Source organism: Larus michahellis, chromosome 3, assembly GCF_964199755.1.
Source record: "Larus michahellis chromosome 3, bLarMic1.1, whole genome shotgun sequence".
NCBI lineage: Eukaryota > Metazoa > Chordata > Aves > Charadriiformes > Laridae > Larus > Larus michahellis.
The window spans coordinates 46,790,127-46,807,074 of record NC_133898.1 but is presented as its reverse complement, the minus strand read 5'-3'; the positions used below and the strand labels follow the sequence as shown (position 1 = coordinate 46,807,074).

General features: G+C 39.0%; 1 protein-coding gene across 18 annotated transcripts in view; it reads right to left on the bottom strand.

Annotated features, from left to right (window-relative positions):
- RGS7 (regulator of G protein signaling 7) overlaps positions 1-14,854 on the bottom strand; it is a 261,529-nt gene extending 246,675 nt beyond the window's left edge. For 9 of the 18 annotated variants that reach the window (XM_074579998.1, XM_074580004.1, XM_074580005.1 and 6 more), the window contains exons 1-2: positions 14,447-14,854; positions 13,256-13,367 (exon numbers count right to left, since the gene is read on the bottom strand). In XM_074579998.1, coding sequence (XP_074436099.1) covers positions 13,256-13,333 — 78 coding nt within the window. In that variant the 5' untranslated portion in view covers positions 13,334-13,367; positions 14,447-14,854. Of the gene's footprint in view, positions 1-13,255; positions 13,368-13,960 lie in introns of all 18 variants that reach the window. The other 9 variants (XM_074580009.1, XM_074580011.1, XM_074580014.1 and 6 more) reach the window with 3 other exon arrangements.
- Positions 14,855-16,948: the final 2,094 nt, after the last annotated feature.

Below are 16,948 nucleotides of genomic sequence, written 5' to 3'. Positions count from 1 at the left end.
TTACAGATGCCATCTGGTCTTCACAGATGGGCCTGTACTGTAGGTCATGTACATCTCCTTTCCCTCTGTCATCACTCACAGAAGAATTCAAAACAGGTAAAGAAACAGAAGCAATGACTCTAGAAAGTGTACTATCAGCATACCATGTGGAGATTTAGCCACTGTATCTCCACTCAGCACTCCACTGGGAGTCAGACAAAGTTCTCCGGGCTGATGAAACCTCACTCGAAAGGGATATAAAACCTGTTAGTCAGAAAGTCAAGGGTAAGATCTGTAATGAATCACAGTGGAATTGTGAAAAACAACCGGAAAAAAGGTGTATCAGAAAAATAAGGCAACGTTTGTTGTTGCAATACTGCCATCACTATACTATACACTATCCAAAAATATAATTAATTTTATACTCAGTGTCCCTTCATAATCCATCTGAATTATCTCCAAATTACAAAGAGGCACAAAATTACTACCATTTTGTCAAACAGGACAACAGAACCACGATTCATATCTATGTTCCCACTGCCCAATATTTTAAATGCAATACTTGATTACAGATACTCTCCTTTCTCTTAAGTAAACCGCATCCTGGTAATATTACAAGAATTCTCCAGTCATGAGGAATTTACAGTTTTTACAGCAGTGCATTGTTTCTGCAGTTCCAATCTTCCTACTCAGAGAAGTGGGGAGAGATTGTTTACTTTTAAGACAAATGCTGTTTCACGTATTATTTAAAATAATACCTACTAATAATACTTATATGCATCCTAAGGAGCTAAGCACAAAGTGCCTGTACGACTTTCAGCTTGTCTGATGTGGAGTGATTTATTCAAAATCATTCAGCAGCACAACCTAGACTTAACCTTCCTTCTCCCACACTCAGAGTCCCCCTCTGCATGATCACATCTAGTCTTAAAGGGAGGCAATCAGCTGAGATCTGACAGATTAGATGAGTGATGAAACAGACCACTCATCACAAATCATGGTAGCATTAGCAAAAATTATGGCTACTATTGCATTTGAGTGTAACATGCTATCTGCCACTGCTTTTCCACCATGTTCTAATGCAGATTATATCCTCAAGATATCATCTGTCTCTTCCTTCAGGAAAAAGGTATTACGCTGGCTAATGATTATTATCTCATTTATTCTCACTTGTCAGAAGTCATTCACTGCATTAATAGTTAATGTTACAATTGAAATGTCAATTATGAAAACTTATTCAGCTTGTTGAAGGGCAATTCATTCAAAAGTCATCATGGCATTTACTTTCTTTGAAGGGAAAATGGAAAATAAAAACAACACATAAGGTTTCATCTAATTCATCCTACAATATAGCCTACACAGAATCATAGAATCATTTAGGTTGGAAAATTCCTTTAAGATCACAGACTCCAAATGTAAACATAACGCTGCCAAGTCCACTACTTCAGTGGAAAAAAGCTGGAATTCACACCTCTAGCACGTTACCACCAGGACATCACTGCATAAGAACTTCTGCAGCATTTCACTGACACAGGAACCATGCGGTACTACTTTTCAAGGAATTAGCCTTAATAACATGACTAATAACAGCAGTTACTCTGCACTTAGAGCCACATAAAGTAAAATTTCACCTCTACTTCTACAAGTTAAATAGCAAATAATTTAGTTTAGCTTTAAAAAAAGAAAGGGGGGGGGGGACGGACACACACATTTTCCCCCTCAACTGCATCTACTATATGCTTCAAATGTTCAAGAAAGTACCCGTCCCAAGTAACGGGTCACAGTGCAATAACCCAACACACTGAACGATTCTAGAAACACTCTGAAGTCTAACTGGCTAATACATCATCATGTAAATAGTCCATCTTGTAAGTACTATTCAAGATAGCTTGCAAAATAGGACAAAAATACTTAACTGTAACTGATGATATGGCTAAAACTTAAATTGATGCCAATATATTCGTGTCAACTGTGGACTGCTCAGCTAAAATCCATTTACCATGTCTATAAGGATTATATGAAAAGGTCAAAAAGGTGGGACAAGGGAGAAAAGTGAGAACATACAGAAACATACTTCCTCTTGCTAAAGGCCTGTCAAGATTACAAAGAACAAGAACACTGACATTTTGACCAAAACATGTGAATGACTGTGAATTTGTAGCAAGCTTCACTTCCATTTTGGTGATCCTCAAATACTATTCTGAAAGTAATGCAAAGACCATTCCACGCATTGAGGGGGAAATGGAAATTACCTAGTCTCAGTCTCTTCTTACTAGTTTCCCTAGATCACTTTGCCACTTCTTCTTTTATACTTAGATCTTTAAAATCTATGCACAAAAATTATCTTTTCAGTTTGCCAACAGAACACTAAGCCTAGCAGCATCCTGTGTGCAACACGAGTGCAGGCAACAAACAGCAGTGTTTAGGCTGGCTGATGAACACGCGATAGTAGAGGCTTCCCATCCTGGAAACTGCAAACAAGCGTCAATGAATTAAAGCCACCATCAAAAGACCCGATCAACAGTTTGACCAGGACACCAACATCAACAGACAGCTTGGAATACCCTGTTTGTAAGACCAGCATTCATTCCTTCCTCAAGAGAATCCCCCTCAGAACCTCTGTGGGATGTTTGTTGATTACCCAGGGGAAAGAGCACCACCTAGTGAATCTCCGGCACCACTTCCAGAAGCACCTGCACAGTCCTAATGGTCTCGTTCAACCTCCTGATTTTGCCATATTCACCGGACAGAGCAATTGGTGGTACAGTCACATGAAGACAAACATACTGCAAGTGACAGAATGATGTGAAGCTAAATATCTTTCTTTCAGTGCCTCACATGCAGTGTTTTGTCCTTGAACCTACTCCACGTCCCTTAATATTGCCAAGAGTGACCAAGAATAAGCCCCATAAAATGATCTACTTAAAGATACTGTTTCATGGGACACAGAAGGTATAATTCCTGTTTGAAGGGAAAGCAAGAAAGGCCTAGGTCTTCAATACATCTAAAAAGAAAAAAAAAAAAAAAAAAAGTTGGCAAGTCGAAGTCCTGTGCTAACACTCTTCCAGACAACACAAACTGACATTTCAGCATTTATGTAGATAACAGACATCAGTGAGTTGGAAGGAAAGGTAAAACCTTCAGAAGCAATCCACAGTTACACATTCACACCTGTACAACACATCTTATTTTCCATAAAGCGAAAGCTCCTAAACATTGGAATACTAGAAAGCACTGACAATTCCAGTGTCCTGGAATCAAAGTTAGCCCTCAATTTCTCAACAGAAAAAAAATGTAAACCAGAGGAATCCAGAGACAATAGCATTGGCTATGGCCTGCCTGACCAAACTTTCTGTTAAAAGGTTAATTGCATGACAACTACAGATGCATCAACACAAATAAATAAAAACACAGCTATATAAACAGAACATGTCCACACACTTTTCTTCTGAACATACCTCAAAACGAGATACAAACACTATCTCAATAAAAGAACAGGAGAGTGTGTTTAGCAAACAGCTGAACATGAACTTCAGCATCCAAAAGCAATGCTATAGAAGTGGAGTTGATGGTAAAGAAAAAGCAAGAGCAGAACTGTTTTTTTTTCCCCCCACTATAAATGAACTTGAGTGCTTCAGGTCACAACTGTCTGTAGAACAAAATAGCTGCTTAAACTTTGAAAAGATTTTCCTATCGCAGATATACTATTCTCATACATTTTTGAGAAATGAGCACAGATAAAGCACTATTTCATTTATCCCTGTTTCAAACAAGCCAAAGGTATTTCTCTCCTCTCTCTTAGAAACCAAACCAATGCATTAACCATACTGGGCATTAGTATGGCTCGTCTGCCCTGTTGGACACTGGTGTTCCCTCCAGGCCACAGGAGCCAGAATTTAAATTTCATTCAGGTAGTGCGATGATTCCACAGAGTAACAGACATGATTGACAAAAAGGTTCTAAAAACCTTTAGCTCCTAGTGACTTGAATGAGATTTGTGGTTGCTTAGTAACTCTTAAAAAAAATTAGACATTTGAAAACTAGTAATATTGTTGTTTATAGTATTCTAGTTGTCTAAAACTGCATTCCTAACACCACAGTACTTTACCATCTAATGTAGTACTTCAACAAATTTAAGGTACTCTGTACAAAGTAAGTTGATCTTCACAGAATTTCACTAAGATAAGCTTAATTATACTGCAGGCCACCTATTTTACAAATGACACAGCTAAAATAAACTATTCAAGCCATACAGAAACCTTAAAATAGCCCTGTATGATAGCATTATTAATACACTACGTTTTCCATTTGCAACTAGGAAGTCATCCTGTTTTACAATTTAAATTTATTCTTCAGACCACACTTATATGCCTGCAGCACTAAACATGCCAACAGCAGGGATTTTGTGGTACTGCCACAAGGTGTTCTATATTTTCTCCTCCATACAGATGAAAGTGTACAACATAAAGAGAATACTTACCACAAAATACCTACCTCAAGTTTGTGTAATTTTGAGGGTTTATTATTAAGCTTTGTCATTCTTCTTGTTGATATTGATTCTATATGGAATGTAATTGTATGGCTCCTGCTGATATCAAGAGATGCCATGAATCTACATCTAAGGGCAGAATCTAGCTCACAGACGATTCATACCCATTACACTTTGTAGTTCAGAGAAGTGTAGGTGTTACGAAGCACTAATATGTCTTTCTTTGAAAAGGCATTCAGTAAACTGCTTATTCATCCTGATATAAAAGTAGATCAGAAAAACTGTGGTTTTCCACCAGAATTTAGGGCTCCTTAAATAACAGCTATTCAAAATACTTCAGTGCAATTCATTTTTACAATGTGGAAGATTAAGTACAATAGTGTTATAACCTATACATGAGATACTTCAAAAACCATTATATATTTAAATGCCCTCTGATACAAGATTTCTGCTCATTTTTATTCAATTATGATCAATTATGAATCAATAATCGGATTACAATAAAAGTGGGGCTGGCTGGCATAATATTCCTTCCAAAATAAATTCCACGGGGGATGTATGTATAGCTTCTTTTTTTGTTGTGAATTGCTATTTAATTAACAACGAAGAACGGCCACAGAAGCAACAGGACAGTAAGATTCCTGACCCCACGGTAATGATCATGAAAGCAGACCCACCCTGCTGCCACCGCTTGTCCCACAGCAGCAGGACTCTGCACTGCTGAGGGGATATCTATAACTGCCAATCTCTTAGATTAGACTACTGAAATACCGTAAGTGCGTATGCATGTACACACATGTACATTCATATCATAAAACCATCTATGTCATCAAGAATAACTGTAACAGAAAGAAAAAAATTCTTGCTTCTATAGGAAGCAATTTTCTCTTTCAGCTAGATAATCCTTGTACATCTGAACTGCATTGTGAAGAGATCCTCTGTGCTTGCTGTCTCTTCCTCTGTGGCACAATCCTTCCTCCCTAGAACTTCACACAACGTTAGTCAAAGAGGATTCAGCACAGGCCAAAGGAAGAAGAAAGCAAACACATAATTCCAGCAGAAGTGATGCAGAAGAGTTAATACAGCTTCAAAATTCCCATTTTACATGGTTTTGGTAAAATCGCTACAAGAATGTCAGGAGAACGATGATTTCACTGTGATGGATAAATTTCTATCTGGATGGTCCTTGGGATCTATTTGGCTCTTTCTAAGGTTTTTAAGAATTAAACCAGCGCATCTTTGATATGAATACAACATGGTAAATTCTTAGACTTCCCCAAAGGATTTCTCATTTGAATGACACTGTGCATCTAATACATTTCAAATGTAATTTAATGGCTCTCAAAGATGTCCTCAAATATGTAGAAACAGCACAATTATAAAAATCTTGAAAAACAGACATCTTCATTGGAAAAATATGGATAAAATATACCTTACAGCGTCATCTCTCAAGTTCCAGCCGTAAACTTTTAGCCAGAAGTATGTTTAAAGGAAGAGCAGGTAACAACAGTAAGAAAAAGCAAGAATGATGTCTCTGGCTTTTGATGCCCTGATCACCTTCACAGATAAAGTGGCTTCTCTGAAACTCAGTCCATAAAGCTGTCTTCTCAGAGATACATAGAGCATTACAAAGAAATCAAGAGAGATCCATAGCAGCATCAGACAAAGGAAGCTTTTAAGCACAGATACACACACACACAAGCACAAAACAGGCCCCAAATTTTACGAGACTAAATAGTCGAAATACCAAGCTCCCAACCCTGTCAGTTCAGAAGTCTGTATGTTATCTAGTAAAAGTTTCATTAACAGTTAGAATGGCCTTATGAGATGATCCTACAGTTGTTTCTACAGCTCTGTTTCTTGGCCAGCCCGCTCTCCTGCACTAATGGCAGGCATTTCTCACTCTCCAGACGAAGCTCCAGTTCCCAACTCTGCTTCTCAGACAGTTCAAGGACTAACACCCCCTGTGGCTTCCCAGACAACCTCGTTCTTGCTGTATATATTCCAGTTGCTCTTATAACCAACACAGACTTTAATAAATAGCTTATCATTTTTATCTCCAACTTTATTTTATGGTGGCTATCAAGACCAAAACCAAAATTCTTAGCTGATCCCTTCATCATGGAAAATTTTACATGTACTTTTTTTTCCATTGCACTATCACCTCAAAGTTTCATTTGAAGTTTCACATTTTTCTAAAGTGGTCAATCTCCTACTACTACTAATCTCACCCTTAAAGTTTTCTTCCCTTATTCATTTTTGTAAGGTTCATATGACCACTATCAAAATCCAGACTTCTCTGGCCTTGATCAAAATTGACAAAAGGTATCCTCCTACATTTCCAACTTCTTCCCTCTACTACTGCAATGTTTCCCTTTTTTTTTTTAAAAAAAAAAAAAAAAAAAAAAAAAAAAAGGAATAATGGAAGCCATCCCAGGTAGTATTTTGCAAGCTCAGCCCTAATGGCTTCCTTCTACTGTCGAAAAGTTTGCTCCATTTTACCAAAAAAAAAACAAAAAAAAAAAAGAAGGGATTTTAGCTTTTTCACTGCTCTGACATGTCACTGTCATGCCTCAGTTTACTCATCTGTAACACAGAGAAAAATTATATGCATCTCTTCTGTAAAAGCTTTATTTTTTAGAGATATAGTTGAAAACCAGCCATTGTTCACACTATAATTACATATCTGCAGTCTTTATCTTTCCCCAAGACTTTGAAAAGTTTTATAGCATGTAAAAAACAATTAAACATATTCTGCTAATGACTTTATTCTGTTCTTTCTAGGCTTGACCTGGGATTTAGATTTGTAAATGGACTTCATAAGCCCAATTTCTTCTCCTTTAGCAGCATTTACAGACTGATTTGAAGAACCTGGTATAGTGCTTTCTATATTAAAAATTACAACTGTGCTTCAATTTGTTTGTGATTCCTGAATTGGGAAAATAACTGCAAATTAACAAGTTGTATTTAAATGCAAGTATTTTAATGTGGCCTCATTATAGTTCGTATCAGCTTTGGTGGGAATCTGTCAAATGTTATGTTATGATAGAGGTTACTATGAAAATTCCTGCAGTCCACAAAGCATGCTGCAAGTCTGAGGTAAAAGAAAACAAAACTCAAAACTCCAAAACAAACAATTTCTGACTCCGTATTGCACGTCACTATCAATAGCATCATTGTTTCCATAGCTACAAATGTAGACTGCTTCAAAGGAAAGAAGCAGAGAAACTGAAAATGACAATGCACAATCAAAACAGGCACATACAGTTTTCAGACGGCACATGTGGGATGGAGAAAGAAAGTAATATGGTGGCAGGGAATTCTGTGGGGTTTTTGGATTTGACAGTAATGCCAGTGATCCGAGCACATCAAGCTCAGAACAGTAAGCAGCAGTAAACCTCTCACTGCAATATCACTTGATACATTTCTACACCTAGTGGAAGGAAGAGGGGAACAGAAAGGATGGAGAATACCAGCAGGAATCACCAAAGCAAATATACAGGGCAGGTGTCCCTTTGCAGATACAGCCACCGACAGACTCAGATGGACGTATTTTTAATCAGGTTTTCTTGGCGTTTTCAGTGGTTCAGTATAGTTGTGAAGACGCTCAAATCCTTTATACTGCTTTTATCACAAATGATGACAAAACATACATGCTACACCTAGTACTAACAATAACCATTCCAGGAGAGGATACAGCATCAAAGTGAATCACTGTCCAGGGGGTAGCACAAAACATGAGCTCAACAGCGTACAGGGAAACATGCAAGTCTCACCACATGAAAGGGACTCCACAGTATCTAGCAACTCATCTGTCCTTCAGTATTAAGTTCCTGCCCTCTAAATATTACCTGCATAATAGCCTACTTCACTATCAGCCAACTACTCTGTAACTATGACAATATCCTCATAACGTTCATACTGGATAGCAAGGTAAATTCTGTTCTTCCAACAGCTGTAACTCCTGAGGTCCACAAATGTGGACCTTTCTCTGTCAATTCTATACTGATGAGTGCTGGAATAAAACCAAGACCAGCATCCAAGTCTTGCAACACTACCATTCTTCTTCTCAGAAGAAGAAACTGCATAATGTAGAAGTATATTGTAATAAAATTTAAAAAAAAAAAACAACACAACAACAAAACAAAAAAAACACACACACCCAAAAAAACTACACCGCACACAAAAAAACACTTATCTCTAGTACCTTAGAGTATCCTGGCTTTTTCAATGTAGTAATAAACTCAGTAGTTTACACAGGGAGCAAGGTGCTTGCATAGGTTATGGTGGCATACTCAGAAATGCATAGTATCAGACTGATTCTTCTCTTATCAAAGTGAGTGACAGCACTTAGAAAAATCCCACCTACCATGTCCTTCCTTAGTCTCCCAGGCTCTAAGGAAGACAGTTATCTGTGATATCATTTTCTTCCAGCAATTTTTTTTTAAGGGAGCAGTTGATAAAATCCACAAGAGAACACAGTATTATCTGCACACTACACTGGAAGTCATCTCTAAAACAAGCAGAGGAGAGGAGAACGGTTATTAGAAGATGGTGGTCACTATTTCCTCAAATGTCACTGCATGGCTATCGCTCCTTTACAACAACATTTGGTAAGTATCACTCTTTGGAGGCGTAGTTTCTATAACGAATATCAGATCAAGGTAAACTAAGAAGTAGCTTGAAATTACAAATTCAGCCCTTGCTATACATGAGTACTGGCATATATGACCTTCAACAATTGTCACAGGAACAGAACAAACACCTCATTATCTTCATTACAGCATTGAAAGCCCCAACTGTTAGTAATTCTAATCAGCTTTGGCAAAAGCTATTTTAACACTCGGGGCAGTGAGGAAGGTGGAGAATCAAAGTCTCAGTCACAAGAATATTACTATTCAGACAAGGCTAATCTTATTTCTACAAAATAAAGCTATCATCTCTCAAATGAAGCTAGTTCAGACAGCAATACAATAACCATTAAACTTACAAATTAGAACTCCTAATCCTTGCAGCATATGTTTGACTAAAAAAAGTAAGCAAAGCACAGACCATAAAGATAAACAAAGGTTTAGCAGAACCAGCAGCATGTCTAAAATGGAAGTTCCTCAAAGACAACTCTTATCCTTTTATTTGTGCCATGCATGAGAGTAAAAACAAACAAACAAAAAAAAGACAAGTCAAGCTCTGAAACTTAGAAAAGCTGCATGAGATGGGTGTTATATTACATCCCAAGTTTTTTCTTTAACACCTAGACTTCTGTATGAGCAATTTGTGATGTTAAAATACTATGGATTCTAGTGTCTTATCTCTTTTAATTGCTGACTGGAATGGACTCTGTTGAAGAGGAAGTAAAAGCAGGGGATTTACATTTTTCATGTTTGCCTCAGGCTACTAACAGAAGAATTCAGGACTTTTTCTAAGGTATGTCAGTAACAACGATGTGTCACATGTCATTAGTTTATAATTAGGCTGATAGCCAAAAAGAATAATGCAGCTGACATTCTATAAAATAAAAAGTATTCCCCAAGGCATTAAAACACTGACACAAGCATCTTAAAAGGCAGTGTAAAAATGATATAAGGAAATATTTATTTGTGCTGCTGTCTTTTCCATCACAGATTCAAATAAGTAATTCTAAGGTATGCATGCATTGAATATTTAATTATCCTATGCTGATTTAAAAACATATATTTCATATCTGAAAGCAAAACACAATGAAACTCCTCTATGAATACTAGCTACTCTGAGAATAACAGGCTATCTACACTCTGTATTACTCCAGGTTACAATTTGATAATCCATCTTCTTCGCAAACCAAATAAAATTTTAAAAAATAGAAAAAAATAGAAAAGAGTTTGCAATTTACTTGAAGTGCAATAATGATTCTATAATAATACAAGCCTTACATACTGAATTTGTAAACATCAGAATTTCATTCTGTAAAGGATTTCCTATAAAATGCTCCTGAAAGAATCAGGATTTAGGAAATCCAGGGCTGTAACTCCATGTAGTTTAGAACATACTTAGTCCAGATTCTGTCTGAAAATTCAGCAGACTATCAGAATTACCAGATTACAGAAGACTACAGAATTGTGGTTTATAGAAAAAGTAACGGTCATCACTCAGCATGGCCAAATTTTAGTTCTTTGTTAACACACCTAGTAAGAGATGTCTCACCTGTTCCTTTCAGGTACACATATCAAAAAATGTGTGCCATTCCATGCATCAATGTCACATAAGCTACTGCAAGAAAGCATTTCCCCATTTGTGGATTTCAGCAATGTTATTCAAAATACAAGACTTCACATTCATTCTCCTGAAGCCAGCCAATAGCACATTTACTTTTTTTTTTTCTAACAACTATTAATACTTTTCCAGTTGGCCAAAAAATAAAAAAAGTCCTTCGTGAAGCTGGCAGATCTAGTTCTTTGTTCACCATGCAGAGTGCTTTCATTTCCAACACAATGACAGACAGAGAAGTATTGTGTTTTCAAATGTATTACAAGGAATCCTGTGATTTAGTTGTTGCTATTAAAGAATTATATTCAGAGATTATATATTCTGAAGTGAAATGATTTCTACCTATCCTCCTCTTATGTTCTAGACACAGAATTTATAACACATTTGATTACAGCAGTATCATACTGCAGAAGAAGGCAGGTGACTTAAAAACGTTATCTATTATTTTGTTGCCTATTCCTTGAATACTGCCAATCGAAGGACTACTTAGTTTTCTTTCTGTACTCTTAACACCAGTGTGAACAAGTTTAAACAATCTTTTGATTCACTGTGCTATGAAAATAAGTTGACATGTACAAAAATAAACATGGCAGGCAATGCTGTAGAAGGTCAGTGTTCTTCAGAATTTTAATACTCAATGCACCGCTTGCACTCTGGTGACAACATGAGAAGGACCACTGCTACACTGGAAGACACAAACTGGTATTATCCCTTTACTGCTGATTTACAGAGAACTGAAAAGGTGTTTGATACTTTGATTTGCTGGGCATACAGCTGAGGTTTTGTGTCCTATCCCCACTCCCCATTTTCAAGTTTCCTCTGCATCACCAGGATTCTCATCACTTGCCTCAGCAGTTCCATTTCAATCTGGAGGCTGCTCAGGGGCAATGTTAAATTTTGACATGAGGTCACACTAAATATAATGGGTCACAAACTCAACCAGTTCCTCAGACAAAGTCACCACAAGAGAAGAGAAACTGTTTCTCCATGTTCCCACTCCGTATACTAAATAAGCTAAGAAAAAACTTCTTTCTCAGAGTGGAAGTACGTAACAAATGTAGAAAGATTCTGTTTAGAAAGATCAAAAACCTATGAAGAACCATATACGCTTTGGTATATTGCTTTGAATATACACACCATATTTTCACATATAAATTCATGCATACAATTGCATTTTGAAACACACTTGTGGTGGTAATGGCAAGGTAACCCCGTATTTTTCTAGATGTGCATTCTTACAGAGGTGGATAACTATGGTTAAGTTCATAATTTCATTCCCATATGTAAAAAGAGCCTAATTTTTCAAAATAGAAAGTATGACCAACTAACTGAAAATCAGCAATGTAACTGACAATAGTACTTTGAGACTTGTTTTTAATTTCTGGGAAAAGAATACTTACCACAGTTACTGATGAAACCTCAGTTCACCTCAAAGACTAAACTGAGTATATATCAGATGCTTTCTATTACAGTTAACTTGCAAAAAGTCAATACCTCTAACAAAGTAAAAATTTTGGTTTTTTTTCCACCTGATAAAAACAACGACAAACAAGTTAGAAAGCACTGTGTTCCAGGAATAAACAAGTAGTTGCATAATTATGTATTTCAGTTTGTGACAGCAAAGTTATTTTTCTCCCTTATCATTAAAATTTATTTTGTTATTCTTTTTTTGAGAAATGCAATTAAAGCTTTATAAAAAAAATAAATTTATAAACGCATCTCAAAATCCCCAAGCATTTACTGTCACTTAACTGAAAGCACAGTGGCTAAATAAGCCCCACTACTGGAGTTCAATGTCTGCAAGTTTGTATATTGACGCTATTAGAGTAACTACATTAGAAATCCTTCCCAGAAAGAATCCCTGGAGTGTATGTGTTTGATTTTTTTAAGTTGTGGCGACTGCAGATAAGTAATATCTTTAATCAGTTTTTCCCCTCATATGAAATAAGTTAACGGTTCTGAATTCCCTGCACTCTGAAAACCTTTGCCCAGAGACAGAAATACAGAATATTGTATTATACAGTTAATATTTAGCTTTAAAATACATGAATTCATTTTACAAATAGATTTGACAGGTGAACACTTGAACTCAAAACATGTCCCAGTCTCTGGCACATCACCACCATCACATATCATAGGTATCAATGCAGAAAGTGAATGAAATGCATCAAGTATTTCAAATTGAAAACCAACTGTTTCTGAACACGATGGGGCATATTTTACCATTTAAAACAACAGACCCAGTCATTTCTCAAAACAGAAGTCACTAGTAGTACCTGGGATATAGATCTACTACGCACATGTCATTTAAACTGCATTAGGCAGCACAAATGTCAACAGACACAAAACATTCCAAATTAGTGGCAGGTGATCATGCTCTGAAATCAGACTGTTCCATTCAACGCAAAGCATGGCAGCAGCATCTATTCATGAAATTGGAGAGAAACAGCAAAAATAACGGCCTCACTTGCTAGGCAAAAGAGTCCAGTACTTCACCATTTCCTGAAGTCCCTTTCTCAGCTTTTGAAAAACACAAAGGCTTACCTTTCTGTACACCAGCATGTTTGGGGATTCATCAGCCACCCCATTGCTGCTTTGCCCATAATTATTTCCTTGTGCCATGTCCCACAAATTTGATCCGCTTTTGAACGTTGCACTGTAAAAGGCAAAAGTGATTTCAGTAAGACATCGCCTCAGGTCTCCTTCCTTCCTCAATGATTAATGGACCTGACTTTCTACTAACATGTTATCAGAATCAGTATATGCTCTTACTCAACAGATATTTACATTGAAGCAAAGCTACTAATTCACCATTTACTGTCATTACTCTCTTTTGCCTGTAAATAATGAATGTAATATGTTAATCTAATTTAGACGTTAATGAATTGTCACTCCAAATAGCTCCCTGACATACCACTAACAACCATATCATGCAGACGCCTCCTCACAAAGCACTCCTTCCTCCCCTGCACAGGCTTCACCGAGGGATGATCTGCATCTTCCAGACCTCAGGTTTGGGAGCAGTGACTCGGCCCATGACTATGTATTCAGCAGTGCCCTCTCCTCATGGCTCCGGCCACAGTAACTTTTGCAACCCTCACACACATGACAAGCAAAACAGACGCTTTAAACTTCTCTTGAATTCACCAGCACCTGTGTGCTCTTACACATATACCGGGGGAGGGAAGCAGGTGACAGGGGGGAAAGGAAGAAACAAGCCAGAAAACGTTTACAGTTGCTTTCACCTACTTTGATGGTACTTCACTGCAAAACACCGGCTCCACCGCCAGCCCCGTCTCCTCTCTGCCCTCCCCCCCGGTCACACGGGAGCTGCACTAAGCAAGAGCTCAGATCATGCCGTAGCTCCGGCTTTGCACGCAGGTGTAAGAATGCGCTCCATCTACAGACCGCACCGGGGCGGTTGCGGAGAGCCCGGAGGGCTGAGCTCTACTCCAAACGCTTACCTCCAAAGCCTTCCCCTGCCCCCCAGATCCCTCGCCTGGGGGCTTCACTGCACCCCGTCCACGGCGCCGGCTCGCCCTGCCCTACCCCCGCAGTTGCCCGCCCGTGGGTGCGCGCGTCTCGGCGGCAAATGGCCGGGAGAACGGGCTCGCCCGGCAGGGAGCCCGGCGCGGCGCCCGCTGTTTCAGCACCACGGACAGCGACGGCGGCGCCGCCCGTGCCGGGAGCGCGGAGGGGCGCGGAGCGCGGCTCCCCGCGCGACGGCTCGTTTACCTCCTGGGCCAAGGTCACTACGCGGTGGCCGCGGCTCCTCGCCTCCTCCTGCTGCGCCCCGCGCGGTCGGTGTCAGCCGGCAGCGGGCGGAGGGACGCGGTGATCGCTCATCACACACACGCACTGCGGGCGGAGGCGCTGCTAGTGGTGCTGCCGCCGCCGCCGCCGAGGCTGCGGCTCTCCCCTGCTCTGCCGAAGCGGCAGCAGCTCAGCGCCCTCCCCGCAATGGAGCGGCCGTCACGTGGGGGACGGGCACGTCAAAGGTGCTGCTGCTGTTGCTGCCGCTCCGCCACACAGCAGCCCTCCTCCTCCTCGGCGCTCTCGGCTCGCTCACCGAAAACAGCGGCCAAGAAAATGCAGCTGCCAGCAGAACTGGCAGCAGCCCACGTAAATGAGATTAGGCAGCGCTGGAGGGCTGGGCAGGAAGAGAATGTGGGCTAATGGGATAGAGAAGGGAGGGGGGGAGTTGGTGGTGGAAGACGCTGGTGGGGAAAGTGTGTCGCCTTCTCCTTCTTACTCCTTTACTGACAGCAACAGGGAATGTGCCTGTTCTCTGCCTTATGCTGGACACTTCATATATTTTTTTCAGTGAGAACTAGGGAGAGGTTGGTCTGTGTTGGCACCGCAGACCTCTCTGAGCAGTGGAACAGAGAGAGCAGAAAGCAAGTCTGTTCCAGCTGGATAGACAGGAGCCCTGAGGACATCTCAGGACATACTCAGGGCTGTTTTGCTATATCCCAGGCAACTGCCTAATTTGTTAAGGCCTAGAGTTGACCACAATAAAAGAAAGAAATCAGGTCTGCAAGTCATACTTCCTCATCACATATGGACAAGAATGCTCTGATTTTCCAAAAGGGTCGAAATGCCCAGAACTAAACATCCACAAGAACACAAGATACTTAAGTGGTTAAGCTTTGGGATATTCCCATTTGAAAGTGTCTTTTCTGGAAACAGTAACTCTTATTACAAGGATGATCTTGCAAAAGAAGTCATCTTCGACTGTGCACCACACCTTTTGGAGCACGCACTGTTAAACCATGCGATTCAAGCACAGATTCCCATACATACTGTGTCGTTTCCACTCTTACTTTTTCTACCTTTTTCACATCTCAAGAAGACTCAAAATCAACACTAGCCTGCTAGAAGTTTGCTATTATCAACTACTGCAACTACTTTTAACTACTATTCCAAATTTTGCAGTAGCTTTCAAATCCTTTAACAGAGAACGTGATAAAATAGCTAAGGCAACAACAGGGAGTCACAGTGGCCACAACAACATAAAGGAGAAAAGACAGGGCTGATCTGGACTTTTTGGAGAGGTGAGGAAAGGAAGACATGGTCCTAGAATGACAACCAGAGTAAAGAAAGATGAATAGGAATTGAATGAATGAATAGGAATGTTCTTCAGAGAGAGAAGTATTAAAAGGTGAAATAACACAACATAGAATAAGAATCAACAGCTCAGTTCAATGAGATATATTGGCTGCTCTATAGCAGAGAGACACCATATGTCTTGACTTTTACAGAGGTGAGTAATTTAGTATGTCACATGGAAAAGGCAATGGGGAAACAAATGGTGTGGACAAGAAATCTGTAGTTTTGAGATGGAAGAGAGATCAACATAAGTGAAAGAATTCACAAGAGGAAAGCAAAGAAGTATCAATGGTGAAAACAGGGGGCAGAGAAAATTATGGAACTAAAAAATAGATAACTGAGAAAAGGCTTGTTTCCCATTAAAATCAATTTGACATACAATAGCATCTTGATGAGGCTAAGCAATGAAATCTGAATCAAAATATTAATCTTTCAACAAATGCTGTGATTCAGTCCAGTCCACTGTTGAGAAGTGGGTACCAGCTATAAAGATCTCAGTTTGTAATTTCCCTAGTTTTCACACATGTGTCCTAAATAAGCAGCACTGCAGTATTCAGATCTCACAGATTTGCCTATATAAGACTGACAGGTGTAGTAGAAGTCAAGGGAAATGACTCCCAAGGTCTGTTAAGAACACAACCCTTGTGGTTGTATGGCATCAAAATAAACTCAAAATCTTATTTATCAGACTGCTGTTTAAATTTCTTTTTGAAAGTAAAAATGGGAACTACACAAAATATGCTTTAAGTGTAATTTTACCCTAAAAGAGGGATAGGAGAAAAATCATTAAAAATATTGATAATAGACATATTTCTTCCATTTATTTTGCCAGCCAACACTTAACGTAGTAATTGTGTTAAAGGGCATTAAAAAAAAAATAAAAATCAAACATTAGCAAGTTTCCAATGAAGTCATACATTTGTTTTCTTACTCTGCCTCATCTTGTTACTAATCCAAGTGGAGAAAAAAAAAAAAAAAAGAGAAAATGAAACTCTTGTACTGCAATTATTGAACTACATACATGAAGTTGTTTACAAGATGATTCCAATCTACCTATTTATTATAAGCTATTCATCAAATGGATCTGGGCAGGGGTTTCACGTCTTTGAAAAACTCCCCAACCAAGCT